Raw genomic sequence first — 19,763 nt, forward strand, 5'->3', positions numbered from 1 at the left:
GAACTGCGTCACTCGGACTAACACACTCTCTTTCCTCAAAGCCCTTCAAACCTGGCTCTTCAGGCATTGACTTTCCCTGCTGTGACGTCTGGCGACTGTTCCTAGCACTGGGAAGCCACCTGGCGGGAATCATAGACTAGAATAAGAGCAACATTCTCTGCTCACAAAGATTTATGTCTACGCCTAGGTGTAAATCTCTGCTTAAAACAGGGAAAAGAAGTGTAACCTTAATAACCTTCATAAAGTAACCCACACATGGCAAACAGCACCACTGGGATCACATACACAGAGACTGGACTGAGCCCTGCTTCTCCCATTCTGCAGCAAGAAGTTGTGAGCAGGACACAAGCAACAGGTGTCTTGTGTCTCTGAGTGTCTTTGTTACTTTTGGACATTCAATGTGAAATGATGTGTCTTTAAGTATGAATAAAGTAGTGTTAATGCCCAATAAGCTATGAGTTTTTATAGTATTCATTAAAAATTGACATATCAGTAATGTTCTGTTTTTGCATCTGTTTCTAGCTCTATCATGTCATGTTATTTGCCTTAGTGGTTGCAATGTATACAGTTATATGGGCTTTTTTCATTTTATATTAATTTTTATAATCTGGTTTACATGGATGTGTCTATAGCATATACAATTATATGGCTATTTTTTATAACAACTTTATTTTATGTTATATTTTATTACATATGCACAATTTGATGTATATTGGTGTATAGATTGTCTAATATTATAAGACCATTGTTTTCTTTTCTTTTAAATTCTATAGGAGTTGTGCTTTATGCTGGCAGCATTGGTAAAGTGTGATTCCATTTCAGTATCTACGTGTGCTCATGAAGAGTGTATGACTTACTCCATGGCTTGGTTGGTGTAGATTTAAGCTTCTTTTTACTGTAGTATTACTGGAGTAGATGTGGGTGCTTCTTTGATGAACTATAAATGACTTACCTTTTTGTAGTTGTGTTTTTTCATGTTTTTGCCCTTGCCTCCCCTAAATTCCTCATTGCGCATTATGGGACAGATTTACAAGCCCCTTGCGTGACTTTTGCTCTGCAGTTGTGTCACTTTTTTGACGCAACAGCGGTGCAAACAATGCGGCCTACTTACAACGTGATGCATCTAGGGAGATGCGTCACGTTGTAAAGCCCTGCGTCACATTATACCTGCGTCAGGTATAATGTATGAAGGGAGGGCGTTCCCACGTAAGAAGGCCTCGTAAAAGTGAGTCCGTGAAATCTACAAGGTCTCACTGCGCCACTTTTAGGATACCACTCTGTCAAAACCTTACGCCTGCTCAAGCAGGCGTAAGTAGTGATACAGTGTAGTGGTAATAGGCCTCAACACGCATTGCAGGAGTTGCATCGTGCTTGCGACACGACTCCAGCAATGCGCGGCTTTTCCACCAACAGATGCGTCAGAATTTCTAACACATCTGTCAATCCTTGCGCCATAGTGCTCTGTATTGTAAATACGGCGCATCAATGGTGGCGCAAGGGTTTCTAAGGGTGGTGCAGGTAAAGTGACGCATCTGTATGTCACTTTCTTGTAAATCTGCCCCTATATTCTCAAGTTCTGATTAATCTTCCTTGGCACTTCTATATTTGCACCTATGCACTCTGTATGGGCTATGTGTGCGGAGCGCCTCCAAGCTGCCAATAGTGGAAGCACATGACCCTCGGACTGCCCACTCGCTCACAAATCAGTGTATGAACAAGTGAGCTGGCTTCCGAGTGGTTGAGACAACTGCAGCCTGCCATCCCCAGAATTACATTTCACAAGGCTTAGAAAACTCATATGTGTGCTTTGTTTTTTAATTGATTGTACTGTAGTGCAGGCAGACATGCCACATACAGTGATTATAAACTGGTACAAATGAATGCTTATGATTATATAATACCGAAAAAGAATAGTCTGCCTATATGATGGCAGACAACTAGCATAGCACCAGCACATGGCAGGCCATGGTACTACATCCTTTCTTGACTGAAAAGAGGAGTTCAAATGGAAATAAATGTCAGTGGTGAAAGATGGCTTTCAGGCTGGCTTCCAGCAGCCACGGCACAAATTAAGTATTGCACATGTAATGCTTCTCTGCTCTCTTGTTCCTCACAGATTCCCCGCTCTGTCTGCAGTGAGAGCTGCCTTCCTGGGTACCGCAAAGTCCCAATACCAGAAAAGCCCATTTGCTGCTATACGTGTGCGCTGTGTGCAGAAGGAGAGTTTTCAAATAGGACTGGTGAGTGAAACATTCATACTCTGAAGCCTTAAATACACTTCAAATAATAGGGGGAACAAATATTTAAGGTTGAGAAGGTGGGTTGTGCCTGCAACATAAAACTTGATACAGTAGGAAATAGGGATGTTCATGTGGTATGTGATCTGTTACTCCCACCACCACCCACTTTCATCAACAAGTACAATACCAGGTAACATCTTCCACAGTAGCAGGATCATGATATTAGAGATCTTTACAAATCCACAGAAGTCACACTTAGAAACATTACTACTTTACCACCATGCAATACTCAAACTACAAATATAACCACTTCTCTGATGATTATTTAATTTAAAAAAACAACAGCAATCAGCTGTTCAAAAGACATTGTACTTCCACCCACAATGTGTGAAATGCTTCATCTCTCAGATCCCTTCTGATGGGAGGAGTGTGATGTATCAGGGTGGGTGATGCGGTGTCTGCTTGACTTGAGGGTATGTCCTGAATAACAGGATTAAGGGATACTCCTCCACTTGAGGACCTACCTTAAATGTCTTCTGGAAAGTATGATAGAAGCCTGTACTACTCTCTTGTGACACGGCCTATATTATCCTGATTAAATGTGTGTGAGACTAGGTGCTTCCACTTCATTGTGACATCCCTCCTACAAAGGTAATAGATAATGGGTAATGCCCCCATCACACCTGGAAGACAATAATAAATCCACTGATCTGAACGCAGTCATAGGACCACCCCTTGTGCATTCACTGCAATCAAAATCATGTAACGGATGCCATCAAGGGGGTCAGATGTATCTGGAATTGCATCCTGTTACTTCTCAAAACAGAGAGCACTGAAGCTTCCGCCACAGGAGTCACCTGGACATTGTTCAAACCACCCTCACAGAAGAGAACATTTGGTATTCTGGCATTTAAAGAAGATTCACATTAATTCCATCCACCTCACCTCATTCCATTGATCGTAGGGTTCTCAATGCTTGGGTCGGTGAAAGTCCAAAGTGGGGAGTCACCAATTACAGCATGAAAACGAGCCAATCAGAATTGGTAAATAAATGATCAGAATCAGGCTGAACCCTTATGCCACTCAGGTCCCTGTCATGGATGGACGCAGAGTGTGATGATACTCAGACAGACCAATGGTAGAACAGAGTGGAGCCACCAGTGGCGGCTGCTCTTGGAAGCAGCAGTGGGGCGGAGAGGGGGAAAGAGAGGGATGAGATGCAGACTGAACTCTTACCCCACGCAGGTCTCTGTCATGGATGGGAGCAGAGTGTGATGATACTCAGACAGACCAATGGGAGAACAGAGTGGATCCACCAGTGGCGGCTGCTCTCAGAAGCAGCAGTGGGGCGGGGAGGGGGAAAGAGAGGGAAGAGATGAAAAGTGAACTCTTACCTCACGCAGGTCCCTGTCATGGATGGGAGCAGAGTGGGATGATACTCAGACAGACCAATGGTAGAACAGAGTGGAGCCACCATTGGCGGCTGCTCTTGGAAGCAGCAGTGGGGCGGGGAGGGGGAAAGAGAGGAAGGAGATGCAGACTGAACTCTTACCCCACGCAGGTCCCTGTCATGGATGGGAGCAGAGTGTGATGATACTCAGACAGACCAATGGGAGAACAGAGTGGAGCCGTAGGCCTTCTATGTATCTGAATAAATATAGATTTATATATATGGAGTAATGTAATATTTAATGATTTTTATTACACGATCCTGACAGATATCCAAGAGATCCTAGCAAGAATTGTTACAGTGCAAATCTCCCTCTATCTATGTCTGAGGCTGTGCCCAACACTAAAATCATCGCCTACAAAGGTCATCTGCCAGTTCATGTAACAAAATACCTATCTGTAGGCTTCAATATAGAGGGATAAAACCCACCCTTAAACTAGCGCTGATTTTAACATACGTTTCTCAATCAAATTGTTTATGATACATTTTCATAATAAACAGATCAGGTCTATAGCAACAGAAATATATTTTCCAAGTCAACTAATCAACTAATCAGGTCTTTAGCTGTTATCAAAGGTTTATCACTGTGATTATGACACGCCGACTGTGCTGAGCACAGGCAACCATCTGCAATAGAGTCATAAAACTGCTGACTTACAGAAAATGACAGTTGACTAAGCAAAATAATATCTGTTTTAATTGGGCTCAACAAGAATTCTCATACTCGTGTGTCAGAGGGGGTACCCAACACCAAAACCCTCGCCTATTAAAGTGATCTGTGAGATTCCATGAAACAAAAAAAACACTGAGGCTTTAATGCAGAATAACAACAATCCGCCCTCTAATGCCGATTGACTTTAAAATACGCTTTTCAATATCAATATGTCACACCTGTTGCCTTTGTCATATCTTTTCATACTAAACAATCAGGCACAGCCCCTAACCTGGGCTTGTCACCATAACCAACTTTAGCCCATTGTATTGAGTGCGAGAGTCCTACAAGGCAAGCATCTGGAGTCCAGTCATAAGAGTCTTTTTCATTACAAGCACACAAACTAGGCTCCATCGAATCCTGCACTCGGGGACCAACATGTGAGTGAAACCTCAGGGCCCAATTCACAATGGTAAACGTCGGCTTAAAGTCTAACGTTAAACTAGACATCCAAGTTCAGACCTAAAGTCTAGCTTTACACCTAACGTCTAACTTTACGCCGGACATCTAACTTTACACCTGAAGTGAAAGTTTAGACCTGAAGTAAAAGGGACATATTAAAAAGCCTCCATCGCCACCACAACATCACTTTTAGTGACGTTGTGGTGGCAATAGGGGCTTCCCTTATTTACAAGGCAGCGTTAAGCCACTTAACGTGGCCTAACGCTGCCTTGTAAATAAGGCACTGATATACTTAGCGTGAAAGGGGAGGGCAATGGGTGGCAGTGGGCGTTCTGCCAAAACACCCATTTATTTTGACTCTGCCCCCCATTTACTACGGAGCAGTAAATAGGGGGCAGCGCCAAAATTAAGACCAGGGAAAACCTGTCTTAAACAGCCAACACGAGGAGAAATGTTTAATTTCTCCTCGTTTTTGGTGTTTCCATGTGTGCTGTGCTGAGCAGCACACATGGAAACAGCAATACCCCAATTATTGTTTATGTGCGGGAAGGTCTCCATTCTGATACATAAACAATCTTTATAAAGAAATGACATTTTGTAACCTCAGTGTGTGCTGCATTAAGCAGCACACATAAAACTTACAAATAGTCATTTAAATAAAGGTTGCTTATGGGTTTAAGGGAGGCCTTCCTGTACATAAACAATGTTCCCCTCAATACAGACACCATTGCACTATGGTGCAACGATGCCAGCGTTGGTGCTAGGCTGCTAAATTCCCCCTGCGCTGCTGTGCCGTCCGAGCAAGCAAAATGACATCCCGGCGAGACTTTTTCCTTGTTCGTGATCAGCAACATCAAGTTGCCAATCGCGAGCGTGGAAAATAAACCACCCGGCGAGATTCTCAACGCGGGGAGGTCAGGTTTCTCATTGCGAGTGGTCGCGTATGCTCGCGACCGCACGCGATAGGAAACTACCAGTCTGCGTTGAGAAAGCTGCCGCTCGAGTAAAAATCTACTCGAACAGCAGAAAACTACAGCTACGAGTCTGTTTGAACTCAGAAATGAGTTTGAGACCAAGAGTACCTGAAAGCAGAGGGGACAGAGACTATGCCACACTGGGCCGTCCAGGAGGCACGGAAGACAAAAGGCCATTCGAGTTCAAGAAAACAAGTTAAGAAAAGAGGCTTCAAGTTTGGGTACAACGAAGCGGAGCTCAGCCCGATGCTGAAGATAACAGAGCTGGTCCGTCCAACCAACTGCATCGGCCAGTTATAGAGGGGACAGACTCATTGAGAGAACCTCCCGATGCGTCCGACTCTGTTGACATGAGCCTGTCGTGGTAAGCGTTGCGGTCACCGGGTGATTGAAGCGATGCAGCGACATGGTGCACAGGGGTTCAGTTCCAGGGCATTCTGTGAAGGATGCTGACCTCAACTTGACAAGAGGACAGCTCAGGCCTCGAGGGAACGCAGAACCACCACCTGTGTTGCAGAGCCTAGGGAGTCCGGTGAGCCTAGGTCCGGCAAACCAGTCTATTTTGTTGAGGTGCCTGCAGATGCAGGGGAGCGACTCCTTCACTCCATGGCAGATTCCTTTGGATGTCTCAGATGTCCACAGGCCCAGGACAGAACCTGTACAGAACACGGACACTGATGTTGCAGTGAGCTTGCAGGACAACAAGGTCAGGAATCGACAGAGTCTTCTCCGTTGCAGTCTTGGTCCGGAAGCAAAGGACGATACGATCAGTTTGGCACAGTCAGCACGACTTGGTCAAGATGTCCAGAAGGTCAAAGAAGAAGTGGAATTGGATCTGAAGTGAATCCCACGATGAATCCAGGGACCCACCCACAGGTAATCCCTTAAGTACCCTAACTAGAGAGTTGGTTCGATACAGGGTTCCCTCCCAGAGGAGGGGTCAGACAGTGGGGAATATACTCCCTTGTCCTTTGACCTGTTTCATGCCAGAGCAGGAAGTCAATGGCTCCTTGAACTGGAGTATGCAAGGAGGGCACCAAATGTGCCCATCCAGCAGACAAAGTGGAGCTGGCCAGTGCCCTCACCCCAGCCCAATACGCTATGTCCTGTCTGGGAGGAGGTCACTCCTCCCTGTGACAAAAAACCTATTATCCTACCTTCCCATGCTCAGGCTTGGCCCAACAGCAGAAGGGCAGAATCATGTCGGGGGTCGGCAGCAGCCCTAGGTTGCTGTGAGGCTCTTTCAGATGGGTCCCGGGAGCACGGATGGCCTCCTGGAGAGGCCCTACCGTGGATGGAATCACACCTCCAACACCGGATACGGTGTTGGGGTATGATTCCAACATGTTTGATACCAAACATGCCCTGGTTCGTTCCAGCCAGTTTATAGATGGTCATTGAGTAATGACGCAGTGCCCCTCTATGGATTATATGGCTCATACACTTACAACCCAGGAAAATGGACTCCGTAGGCTGTAGGGGTGTCCTGCTCATGCAGGGGCACCCTCACACTTAGGACCGAGCACCCTGCCTTCAGGACTGGAAGACCTGCTAGAAGGATGACTTAGGAGTCTCAAGTGCAGTGAGTGGGAGATATAAGGAAACGTATATCTCTTGTGAGTGTTGCATGCCCCAACTCACTGCAACGGCAAGCCTGTAGTGGAAGTTTGGAGGGTCCCCCCGGGTGGCATAATACATGCTGCAGCACATACAGGATCTCTGGGGTACCCATGCCCTAGGTACCTTAGTACCATATACTAGGGACTTACTAGGGTGCCCCAGTAGCCAAATAGGAATGTACCAAGGTACTCACCATAACCAATTTAGGGAGGAAGCCCAGTGTCTGGGGTCCTGATTAGTGGCTTCCAGGTCAGACTAGTCGTAAAACAGTTGAACACCAGCAAAAAGTGGAGGTAACAATTAAAGCAGATCCTACTTTCCTACATGCCGCAATTGTTTACCCCAGACGGCACTAGCGTTACTACCAGGGCAGGAAGTGTGACTGCATTTAGGGAACATCTGGAGCGAGTGTATACTGCAGACCCTGAGATAGCACCTAAATGGTATAGGATGTTTCTGGAGGGGTTGAGGTTCCCCGTGGTCAGGGAGGCAGCAGCTGAGGAACTTGACGTGCCCATTGAATTAGAAGAACTACACGCTACACTGTGCATGCTGTCACAGGCAAAAGCCCCGGGCGGGGTCAGATTTCCGGATGAGTTCTTCAAAAATGTCACCACTGTGGTCATACACGACCTGCTTGAGAGTTTTCTCAAGGCAAGGGAGAAGTGGGTGCTATCACAAAACATTTGCATGTTACTAAAACCTGCCAGAGACCAGACTGACCTCACAGAACCTGACCCACATACCTTAGTCAACCACCAGATTCTGACTGGATTCAGGTCTCCGTACAGGGCTCAACTGTAAGCCGAACCTGGCACACATACCCCAGTCCACCACCAGACGAGACACGAGGCTCAGGTCTCCACATAGGGCTTCAGCCGTAGGCTGAATCTGACAAGCATACCCCATTCCACCACCAAATGGGACTGAGGCTCAGGTCTCCGTACATGGCTTCAACTGTTAGCGGAACCTAACACGGATACCCCAGTCCACCACTAGACGGGGCCCGAGGCTAAAGTCTCCATACAAGGCTTCACTTACAAGCTGAACCTGATATACATACCCCAGTCCACCACCAGGCAGCGTCCGAGGCTCAAATTTCCGTACAGGTATTCAACTGTAAGCTGAACCTGACATCTGTACCCCAATTCACCACCAGACAGGGCCTGTGGCTCAGGCCTCTGTACAACGCTTCAACTGTAAGCTGAACCTGAAACACATACCCCAGTCCACCAAAAGAAAGCGACTGATGCTCAGGTCTCCGTACAGGGCTTCACCTGCAAGCTAAACCTGGCACACATCCCTGTCCACCACCAGACGGGGTCCGAGGCTCAGGTCACCAAACAGGGCTTCAACTGCAAGCTGAACCTGACACACATACCCCAGTCCACCAACAGACGTGGCCCGACACTCAGGTTTCCATATAGGGAATAAACTGTAAGCTGAACCTGACACACATACCCCAATTGACCACAAGACAGGGCCCGAGGCTCAGATCTCTGTTAAGGACTTCAACTCTCAGCTGAACCTTACACACATACCGCAATCCACCATCAGACAGGGCAGAGGCTCAGGTCTCCATATACTTCTTCAGCCTTAAGCTGAAACTGACACGCATACCCGAGTCCACCAACAGACGGGGGCCGAGGCTCAGGTCTCCATATAGGGCTTCAACTGTTAGCTGAACCTGACACACATACCCCAGTCCACCATCCAGACGGGGCCCGTATAGGGATTCAACTGTAAGCTGAACCTGACACACATACCCTAATCCACCACCTGACGAGGCCCGAGGCTCAGGTCTCCGTACAGGGCTTCAACTGTAAGCCGAACCTGACACGCATACCCCAGTCCACCACCAGATGAGTCCTGAGGCTCAGGTCTCCATACAGGGCTTCAACTGCATGTTGAACCTGACATGTATACCCCAATCTGCCTCCAGACAGGGCCAGTGGCTCAGGTCTCCATACAGGGATTCAACTGTAAGCTGAACTTGAAACACATACCCTAGTCCACCAACAAACGGGGCCCGAGGCTCAGGTCTCCATATAGGGCTTCAACTGTTAGCTGAACCTGACACACATACCCCAGTCCACCATCCAGACGGGGCCCGTATAGGGATTCAACTGTATGCTGAACCTGACACACATACCGCAATCCACCACCAGACGGGGCCCGAGCCTCAGGTCTCTGCACAGGACTTCAACTGTAAGCTGAACTTGAAACACATACCCTAGTCCACCACCAGATGGGGACCGAGGCTTAGGCTTCCGTACAGGGCTTCACCTGCAAGCTGAACCTCGGTCTAGGTCTAGGTCCAGTCTCTACCCACAGCACTGCTGTACCATGTCTTGCCTCCAGACCCCGACCTCCTCCTTGGGAGGTTCAAGGCTGCTGTCCACTCCTGCTGCCCACTCCAACGGGGACCAGACTGCCTGCAACCACGGTAACCTTTCTCAGCCATTTTTTTTCTTAATTTTTCCCTGTTGTGCCACTGTTATTGTGCCCATCTGTGTCTTGCTCTAATTCCACTACTCTTTTTTTTTCTTGTGAGTGCCTGGTCTTTTCGCCTTTTGCTACTGCTGCCCCTGCGACCCCTCCCCCCCCAGAATTGCCCCAGGGAATTCCCCCCCAGAATTCCCCTGCTCCCGCCCCCCAGCCTCTCCTCTGTACCATCTCCCCTACTTAATGGCGGCCACTGTGCGGTAAAGCAGCAGACGAGCGCAGCGGGCAAGCAGCGGGCGCGCCGCTGGTGCTCCGACGGCTCGCCAAAGGCAAGCCTGTCTGCGCCCGTCCGCGTCCCCGCCCCAACTGCAGCCAGCGTCAGGAACCCTAGACCTCCCATTACCCATTGCTACCACCCTCCTCTCACTCAACCCTGGAAGACTTAGCCGAACACGACCCATGGCCAGTTCTCCTGCCTCCACTGCCACCAGACCCTCTCTGCCACCCCGGCCTCCAACACCGCCAACACCAGCACCGGCGACACCCTAAAATGTATTCTCCTTCATACACAAACACGCCATGGAAATCTTGAACCTACTCGACTCTTTCTTGCTCGACATCGCCTTCTTCACAGAGACCTGGACCAACACATCCTCCGCCCCCGACATCAGCTGGATACAAGATCCAGAGAAAAGACCACCCCAGCCACCCGGAGGGGGCCTCGCCATCACCCACAAGAGCACCCTCCGCCTCACCACCTCCAGCGAAACCTTCCCCTCTGCCGAACACCTGCACTTCCACATACAGAACAACCGCAAAGCCACACTCCAAGGAACCCTCGTCTACAGACCCCTGACCCCTGAACTCCCTTCGCCACCACCATCACCGACTTCATCGCACCCCACGCCATCGCCTCAACAAACTACATACTCATTGGAGACCTGAACTTCTACATCGACAACCCCAGCGACCCCAACTCCACTATCTTTCGTGACAACCTCTCCAGTATCGGACTTAAACAACTCATCAACACACCGACCCAGAGAGCAGGACACACCCTCGACCCCATCTTCGCAGCAGGAAACAGCATCCAATTCAGCCGCCATGGACCGACCACCACTGCGTACACTTCACCATCAACAAACCCAAGGCGCCCAGACCAGCCCCACGCCCACAACGAAGGAACTGGAGCAAGGTTACTGACAAGCAACTTAACTCCACCCTCACCCGAGACAACCACACCTTGGCACCCAATGCAAACGACACAGCCAGAGAAGTCCACACCTGTATCTCCGACTGCGCAGACAAGCTAGCCCCGCTATGCAACCCCGACAGACAACGCCCCAGGAAAGCTGCCTGGTTCACCACCACTCTCCAAGAAGCCAGACGTACCTGCAGAAGCCTGGAGAAGAACCCCCGCCCCCCCAGAAACACCAGTCAGCCTACCAATTTCAACTGGACACCAATCACGGCCGAAGACCATGAAAAGCATCCACTTGGGGGCCCCATTGACCCCTGCCCTCCTCACATCTACCACAGAGCCACATCTGCCATCGCACCCGAACTATAACGCACCATCAACACCACCTTCAAAACAGGCACCTTCCCAGACGACTGGAAGTGCGCAGAAGTCGGACCTCTGCTCAAGAAGCCCACTGCTAACCCCACCGACCTCAAGAATTATTGGCCCATCTCGCTCCTCCCCTTCGCAGCCAAAGTTGCAGAGAAAACAGTCAACAGGAAACTGACACGATTCATTGAAGGGAACGCCGTCCTCGACCCGTCCCAATCCAGATTCCGAAGCAACCACAGCACAGAGACTGCCCTACTCGCCGCCACAAATGACATCCGCACCCTCCTGGACCAAGGCCACTCCACAGCCCTCTTCCTACTCGACCTCTCAGCGGCCTTTGACACCGTCTCCTAGCGCACACTAGTCGCCAGACTACACGACACAGGCATACAAGGAACAGCCTTGCACTACATCCGATCATTCCTCACCGGAAGAAGCCAAAGGATCAGACTCCCACCCTTCCTCTCCGACCCCACGAAAATCACCTGTGGAGTCCTACAGGGTTCATCCCTGAGCCCCACCCTCTTCAACATCTACATGGCCCCCCACGCAGCCATCATCCGACAACACAGCCTCAACATTGTATCCTAGGCTGACGACACCCAGCTCATCCTCTCCCTCACCAAAGACCCCACCACTGCCAAACTCAACTTCCAGAAAGGAATGCAAGACATCACAGTCTGGATGACCAACAGCTGCCTGAAGCTCAATGTCGAGAAGACAGAAGTCCTCGTTGTCGGTACCACCCCTTCGACATGCGACAGCACCTGGTAGCCGACCGCCCTCGGAACCCCACCTACCCCCTCAGACCACACCAAGAACCTCTGCATCGTACTCGATTCATCACTCACCATGAATTGACAGGTCAACGCCGTCACCTCCAGCTGCTTCAACACCCTCCACATCCTCCACAAGACCTTCAAGTGGATCCCCCCTGAGTCAAGGAACACAGTCACCCACGTACTCATCAACAGAAGACTGGACTATAGAAACGCACTCTACGCCGGCATCAACAACTCCCTACTCCACAAACTCCAGACAATACAGAACACCGCCGCCAGACTCATTCTTAGCATCCCCCAATGCGAACACATCAGTCAACACCTATGAAGTCTCCACTGGCTCCCCATGGAGAAAAGAGTCACTTTCAAAATCCTCACATTGCAGCCAAGATCTAGAATGAGTTACCGGCAGACATCAGACGCGCCCCCTCCCTGAACACCTTCAGGAAGACCCTCAAGACCTGGCTCTTTTACTAAACAGAACTGTGGATCCCCCCTCAGTGCCTTGAGACCCTCACGGGTGAGTAGCGTGCTTACAATTCCCTGATTGATTGAGAACTGCACCATATTGTTGTAAATATGGTGCAGCCCTGCGTTTCCAAAGTGACAGAGCGTGTTGTTAGCCTTCTTGACTTAACGAAATGCTTTGCCACTTTGTTGTAAATATGCCCCTAAGTTTAGACCTAAACTCTAAGGGCCCAATTCACAAAGGTAAAGTTAGACCAAAAGTCTAACTTAGACCAAAAGTCTAACTTTACTACTTTCCCGTATTTATAAAGATTATTTACTACAAGCACCTTTACTATTAGTAAACATACTAGTAGTAAAGTTACTAGTAGTAAAGTTGCAACTGGTAAAATTAGTAGTAGTAAAGCTACTAGTAGCAACTTACCTTTGTGAATAACGAAAAGTAGTAAAGCTAAACTTGTGGTCTAAATTAGACCTTTGGTCTAACTTTACTTTTGTGAATTGGGGTTTAAGGGGCTGATTACAAAGGCGGACGGACTTCAGTGGATTGAGACCACCTGACATGCTGCCGGCGATCCCATAGTAGGCATTACAATGCGACCTCCACCACGGTGGTTGAAATGCCCATATCTTAAATTGCGGTGGGTGTTGCTGGCTGCAGCACCCGCGGAAATGTAAAAACGGCACATGTTACATACCCCTGCACATGGTACAGGGATATGTAGGGGGGCAACATAGGTGTCCCCCAACACCCACAACCAAGGGCCAGGGGGGAAGAGGGCCCACTACGGGCCCCCAATGTCCATTTCCGCCAGCCTTTTCATGGCGGGTTATTCGCATTAAACTGCTGGCAGGAAAGGGACATCGCAATCCCTACAGCGGTTCCTGGTAGGAACCGCCAGCATTGAAGGGACTACAAGCCCCTCCACCGCACTGGCAGGCTCAAGGAGCCTGTCGGATGCGTAGCGGTCGGTCTTTATGACCGCCACACGTCCCTCCGCCATCATATTATGGTGGGCGGTAAAGTTGGTTACGATGACAGGGAGACCGCCTCTGACAGCCTGTCGCTGGCGGTCTCCCCGTCACTGTAATCAGCCCCTAAGTCTCTCTCTCAGTAGGATGCTGAAAGTTCTCTTTTCTTGTTCACTTTTTCATTTGCACTGACAAGCCAGATCTAAAAGTCCATGGGGCATATTATCAAGCCAGGTGATAAAATTATCGCCGTTTTAGCGGCAGAAAACTGCCGCTAAAACGGCGATAATGGGCTTGATAATATGCTCTACGGAATTCCAATTGAAGCCCATGTTAGATGTGAAGGACATCTAACATGGGCTTCAAATGGAATTCCATAGAGCATATTATCAAGCCCATTATCGCCGTTTTAGCGGCAGTTTTCTGCCGCTAAAGCGGCGATAATTGTATCGCCTGGCTTGTTAATATGCCCCCATGTAGGTTAATGATTGACCTACTCCCATCTGTGCCACCTTCAAAGAAAAATACTGCAACTTATCTAGTTATCTAGGACACTTTAAAAGTATTACAATGTCGTGTGTACCACTGAAAATTCAAGCTCAGGAAGCTGTATAAATAAAGGAAATTATCACAATTGCATGGAGGGCAAGAACTTTTTATGAGAAAGCACTCAACTTCTGCCCGATCAAAACATGTCCTCCTGTATCCCAACTCATGAGGAAGCCAAAGCCCCTCTCCTGTTGATTCTCATGTATCTGTTTGCTGACAGCTGTGCTGTCAAGCCAGACCATAAAATGGAACCTCAACTTTAGGGTCCTTTGATCTCCAAAAAAGGTCTCCAGAAAAGGGATTCAACATGGAGCCAGTTGGGCATTGCACATCAGACCAAACATGGGGCATGGCCCAATGATGAAGCATGCCACCTTGATGGGTGAGGGCTGGCGCAACCTGAAAAAGAGATTCCTCGGATCTGGAGGTTGGTGACTTCAGGGGAGTTCTCCTAAAGTACCACACCCTCACTGCTCATAAACCAGCATTGTTTTTATTTGTTATACTTTACCTTGTCATCACCTGATGTGTCATAATGCGCACTCCTGCCATGTCAATGACATGATCGAAAGCATGAAGGGGATGAGTAATAATACCTGAAATGTGTCTTTTCGTATTAACTCAATTGTCTATTGTGCAGTGACGTACAGTGTCATACAAACCTGACAAATTAATATGATGTATTTTGTGGACATATGGTCAAATGTAACTCCACGTCAACATCTGTTAATAGGAAATAAGCAGGAAACAAAGGAGAGTTTTACATTTTCTATACAATGTTTACACAGCAATTTGACCGATCACCCATGTGAATTCCATGGTTAGTGTTGGTGGACCCTTTACTATGATGTTACCGCCTGGTAGTAGAAGTCTGGTTACCTGTTATAGTTAATGCGGGTCACAAGACCAAAAGGTTCACATAAGGAGCCATTCCACTTCATTAAGCAGGTCAGACATACTTCTGACAAGCTGGTAAACTTACCTCTTACTTACAACAAGTAAAACATGCTTTGCCTACTTGGTTTGCCCTACTCAAGTGTAGAAGAGGCCAAGGTCCTCACCTGTATGCGTCTCCACTGGTAAGATGACAACAGTCTAGTCACAGTGATGGCTCCTATCCTTAGAGCACTGTAAGAGTCACCCATTACACAAGGTTACAAATCAAAGATGCATGAAGAGCAATTCAAAAGCCAAAGAGCAGACCACCCTCTTATGTTGTGACAACAGTCTAGGACGTGGCTTTTACTTTCTCTTTCATATGCTAAGGAATGCATGATGTGGCTTGTAAGCATGCCTCTATTCCTGAAGGAAGAGATCAACTATGCAGTGAGTACCAGTGCACTTGTCTCTTCATTAGGAGGACAGCCCCACCCTTGCATTCCTACATCTCAATTGTAACAAGATCATTCGACTGAATATATCTTCCCAAATACATAAGCAGCACTCGAAGGTATTCAGACAAAATATCGAGTCTGAAATATTGTGACACAGAAATATTGTGAGCAAGAATATCGTGGACAAGAATATCGATTTTAGGGTAAGTAATATTGATTTTTCAAATATAGAAGTCTTTAATATCATTTGCAAACATTTTTTTGTTTAAAATATCGTTTATTTTTTAATTAGTGTTATTTATTTTAGTATATATTTTAAATGTATGTGATGTATTTTTTGTGTAAGTATTGTTTATGGTTTTTAATATCTGTGTTACATTTTTTGCAGTTATTAAATTAAATTTTGTGGTTTTTAGTTCCGTAGCAGGTTATGGTTTTATAGGGGAATGGAGTGCGAAGTAATTTATTTATAATAAATGAATGATTATTTTGTATTTAATAATGTTTTTAACTGATATTTAATAGTTTTAATTGTGCTAATTTATTTTTGGGGATACATTTTGGTGTCGATGCCGATCCTGTAAAACCCGGGTACGAATCGTCGTACAGACCGTTTTCTCCGTACGACTCGTACCCGGGAAAACCACCTTACAAACATGCAAGTACCAATCGTACAGAAATACCATTTCCGTACGATTCGTAAAAAACACCGTGCGGCTAAAAAATACATACAAGTCCGATCCGGGACAGCGTGTAGGCGACGTCCGCACGGAGTCAGGCAGCGTTTTACGGAGTAGCAAGTCCGATTCGTACCCACAGCACTCCGCACGGCAATTTTTTACGGGAGCCAAAAAGTGCTGGAAAAGCTAAGTATGCCGTGATGCATGAGGAAAAAGGGCCCGGTACGCGCCGAACCCCCCGTATGTATGTGCCTTACCCCCAGCCCCCCACATGTACGCGCCGTACCCCCAGCCCCCGCATGTACGCGCCGTACCCCCAGCACATACCCCCAGCCCCCGCATGTACGTGCCGTACCCCCAGACCCCCGCATGTACGCGCCATACCCCCAGCACATACCCCCAGCCCCCGCATGTATGTGCCGTACCCCCAGCCCCACACATGTACGCGCCGTACCCCCAGCACATACCCCCAGCCCCCGCATGTACACGCCGTACCCCCAGCCCCCTGCATGTACGCGCCGTACCCCCAGCACATACCCCCAGCCCCCGCATGTACGTGCCGTACCCCCAGCCCCCGCATGTACACGCCGTACCCCCAGCACATACCCCCAGCCCCCGCATGTACGCGCCGTACCCCCAGCACATACCCCCAGCCCCCGCATGTATGCGCCGTACCCCCAGCACATACCCCCAGCCCCCGCATGTACGCGCCATACCCCCAGCCCTCCGCATGTATGCGCCGTACCCCCAGCACATACCACCAGCCCCCGCATGTAAGCGCCGTACCCCCAGCGCCCCGCATGTACGCGCCGTACCCCCAGCCCCCCGCATGTACACGCCATACCCCCAGCGCATAGCGAATCGGTTCCGACTGACTTGTAGAGTCTGCGACCACTCAGAGCTGATCCATATTGCTCTATGGCGGCCTGTCCAACACAAAAAGTCTGTCAGAAACTGACTTTGGGGGCCCATAGCAGGCCCCCCCTTCCGCCTGAGTTCTCTGGTTGGGGCCATTAGGGTTACCCAAGAGACCGCCCTGTAAAACCATGCACAGTGTGGCAGGCACCATATGGTTTTCGACAGACACCCATTTTTACCATTAGAGCCTGTGTTGTCGGTTAGAACACAGGCTTTCATTGGAGTTCGGAAGCATCTTAATCGATCATGCAGAACCGTCAAACGCGAGTCGGTCGGTTCCCGATTTTGAGATGGTGTCTCCCGGAATTTTTCCACCCAACATCATACTCGGCCCCTAGGTGTTGATTTATGAGTTCACGTTAGGTGCTTGGAGTGGTGACATGTTTTGTCTACATGCGTGGTGTGTTCAAACACCACAGGGCTTCCACTATTAAGTGCATAAATTCACAGGGCAATCCACATAACTTTAAAATAAATAGCTTTGTGCTCCTTCAGCAGTTCTCCAACAATCTTCAGCCAACCCCTGGGATCTGTTCTACCTGGAGCAGTGTTACTGCCAGTTTCCTGTCTGGGTTTTCAGGGTGGGAGGTGTGATCATCACGTGATTGCATTAGAACAGCAGAAACCAAAATCAGACACTGATCCTTCTATCTAAAGATGTAAAAAATGATCACTTTATTTTTCCAATAAAACATTCTCAAAGTAATATGGGAATATGTTTTCTTACATTACTAACTGACTATTTGTAACAGTTTGAAAGAGTGTAAATGGCTGATATAATTTTTACTTTATTGCAGACATGGAAAACTGCATGCAGTGCCCCGAGAACCAGTGGCCGAATGACAGGAAGGATGGATGCCTCCTGAAGGTCATTGAATTCCTCTCATACAGCGATAGCCTAGGTGTGATGTTGGCCACTGTGGCCATTATCTTCTCCGTGGCCACTGCTGGAGCCCTGGGAATCTTTATCAGACATCGGGGCACCCCAATAGTGAAGGCCAACAACCGTGATCTCAGCTACACACTCCTTGTCTCGCTAACGTTGGCCTTTCTCTGCTCTCTCTTATTTATTGGGCAGCCTGCACCATTCATTTGTCTGATCCAACAGGCTACATTTGGGATTATTTTTACTGTTGCTGTTTCTTGTGTTTTAGCAAAAACCATCACTGTAGTGATTGCCTTTAATGCCACCAGGCCTGGCAGCAAATTGAGTCGATGGCTGGGACCCCGGATGTCTGGCTCTGTGGTCCTCTTGTGTACACTGGGAGAAGTGGCAATCTGTGTCTCTTGGCTGCTCACCTCTCCACCTTACCCTGGCACTGACATGCACTCTGAGACTGGAAAGAAGATCCTGCTGTGTGACATGGGCTCTATCACTGCCTTCTACACTGTGATTGGTTACATGGCCCTCTTGGCCTTTGCCAGCTTCGCTGTGGCTTTCCTAGCCAGAAACCTCCCAGATAAATTCAACGAAGCTCAGTTCATCACATTCAGCATGCTGGTGTTCTGCAGCGTCTGGGTCTCCTTCATCCCGGCTTATGTCAGCACGAAGGGCAGGTACATGGTGGCCGTGGAGATCTTTGCCATCTTGACTTCTAGCGCGGGACTACTGGGCTGTATATTCATTCCCAAATGTTATATCATTCTATTCAAGCAAGATATTAACACAAGAGAACGTTTAACTTTATGTAGCCATTTATAATTTGATACCAGAAGTTTAAATCTCACTACTAATAAAATGGTAAACTATTGCATTTTCTTGGTGGGGGTTGGGAGGCAGAAAATTGAGTCAAAAAAATTGTAACACAGGCTCCTATGAGAAAATGGGGTGTTTGCAGAAAACCCTGCACCCTGTGGCAGCCACCCCATGGTGCCTGCAACAGAGTGCAGTGTTTTACAGGGGGGTCCCTTAGGTACCCCCTCTTCCATCAACCTTAGGCCACGGGCCAAGAGGGCCCTACCAGGGGCCCCCAAAGTCACTTTCCAACAGCCTTTTCCTGTAAGACAGGCCAACACAGAAAGGCTGTTGGAAAACGACATTGTAATACCATGGGCGGAAACGCTGTCCATAGGGGTGTACAATGCGGTTCCGACCAACACAAATACTCCACAAGTCGCTCGGAACCGATTCAGAATTGACCAACCAATTTATATTCCGACCGCGAACATCGTAATCGGGTGGTTGGAATGTAAACCGATGAGTTGGTCGGAAGAGATATGGTGCGATGGAGGAGATTCAGACTGCCGAGAGGAGGCTTTCCGCCCGACATCGCAATCAGTCCCCAAGTTGTACTACATTCAGAGCAGAGTATTTGTTAATTAATTCATTCATTTTATTAATCCAATTTCTTTTTGCTGTTATATTTCATTATTGAAATGGATTTTTCCAGACCAGAATGACCTGTGTATGGTGAGTCTGAACTATTTCTTACAGTGTGTCCATATTATATAACATGTTCGTAGCACACATTATCATGGATAGCAGACAATAAAGAAAAATAAAGGAAAACATATTATTTGTGATATTTGGATAAAGGAGGTTATCGGAAATACTGCAGGTAACACTTCCATTGGCGTTTAAAGGTAGTAGATGAGAGATACCATTTACTTAGTCTGAGTAGTTTAATCAGGCGTGCCTTTATAT

At 48.1% G+C, this 19,763-nt stretch overlaps 1 protein-coding gene across 1 annotated transcript; it reads left to right on the plus strand.

Annotated features, from left to right (window-relative positions):
- Positions 1–2,122: 2,122 nt before the first annotated feature.
- LOC146863550 (vomeronasal type-2 receptor 116-like) lies at positions 2,123–18,821 on the plus strand. The gene is made up of 2 exons (XM_085643017.1): positions 2,123–2,240; positions 17,917–18,821. The coding sequence occupies exon 2, from the start codon at positions 17,919–17,921 to the stop codon at positions 18,819–18,821; it is 903 nt and encodes a 300-aa protein (XP_085499143.1). The 5' UTR covers positions 2,123–2,240; positions 17,917–17,918.
- Positions 18,822–19,763: the final 942 nt, after the last annotated feature.

The sequence above is a fragment of the Triturus cristatus genome, chromosome 2_2 (genome assembly GCF_964204655.1).
Source record: "Triturus cristatus chromosome 2_2, aTriCri1.1, whole genome shotgun sequence".
Lineage (NCBI taxonomy): Eukaryota > Metazoa > Chordata > Amphibia > Caudata > Salamandridae > Triturus > Triturus cristatus.

Bases quoted from the DNA above. Each gene is read 5' to 3' on its own strand.
- LOC146863550 (XM_085643017.1), top strand. From the start codon at position 17,919: ATGGAAAACTGCATGCAGTGCCCCGAGAACCAGTGGCCGAATGACAGG.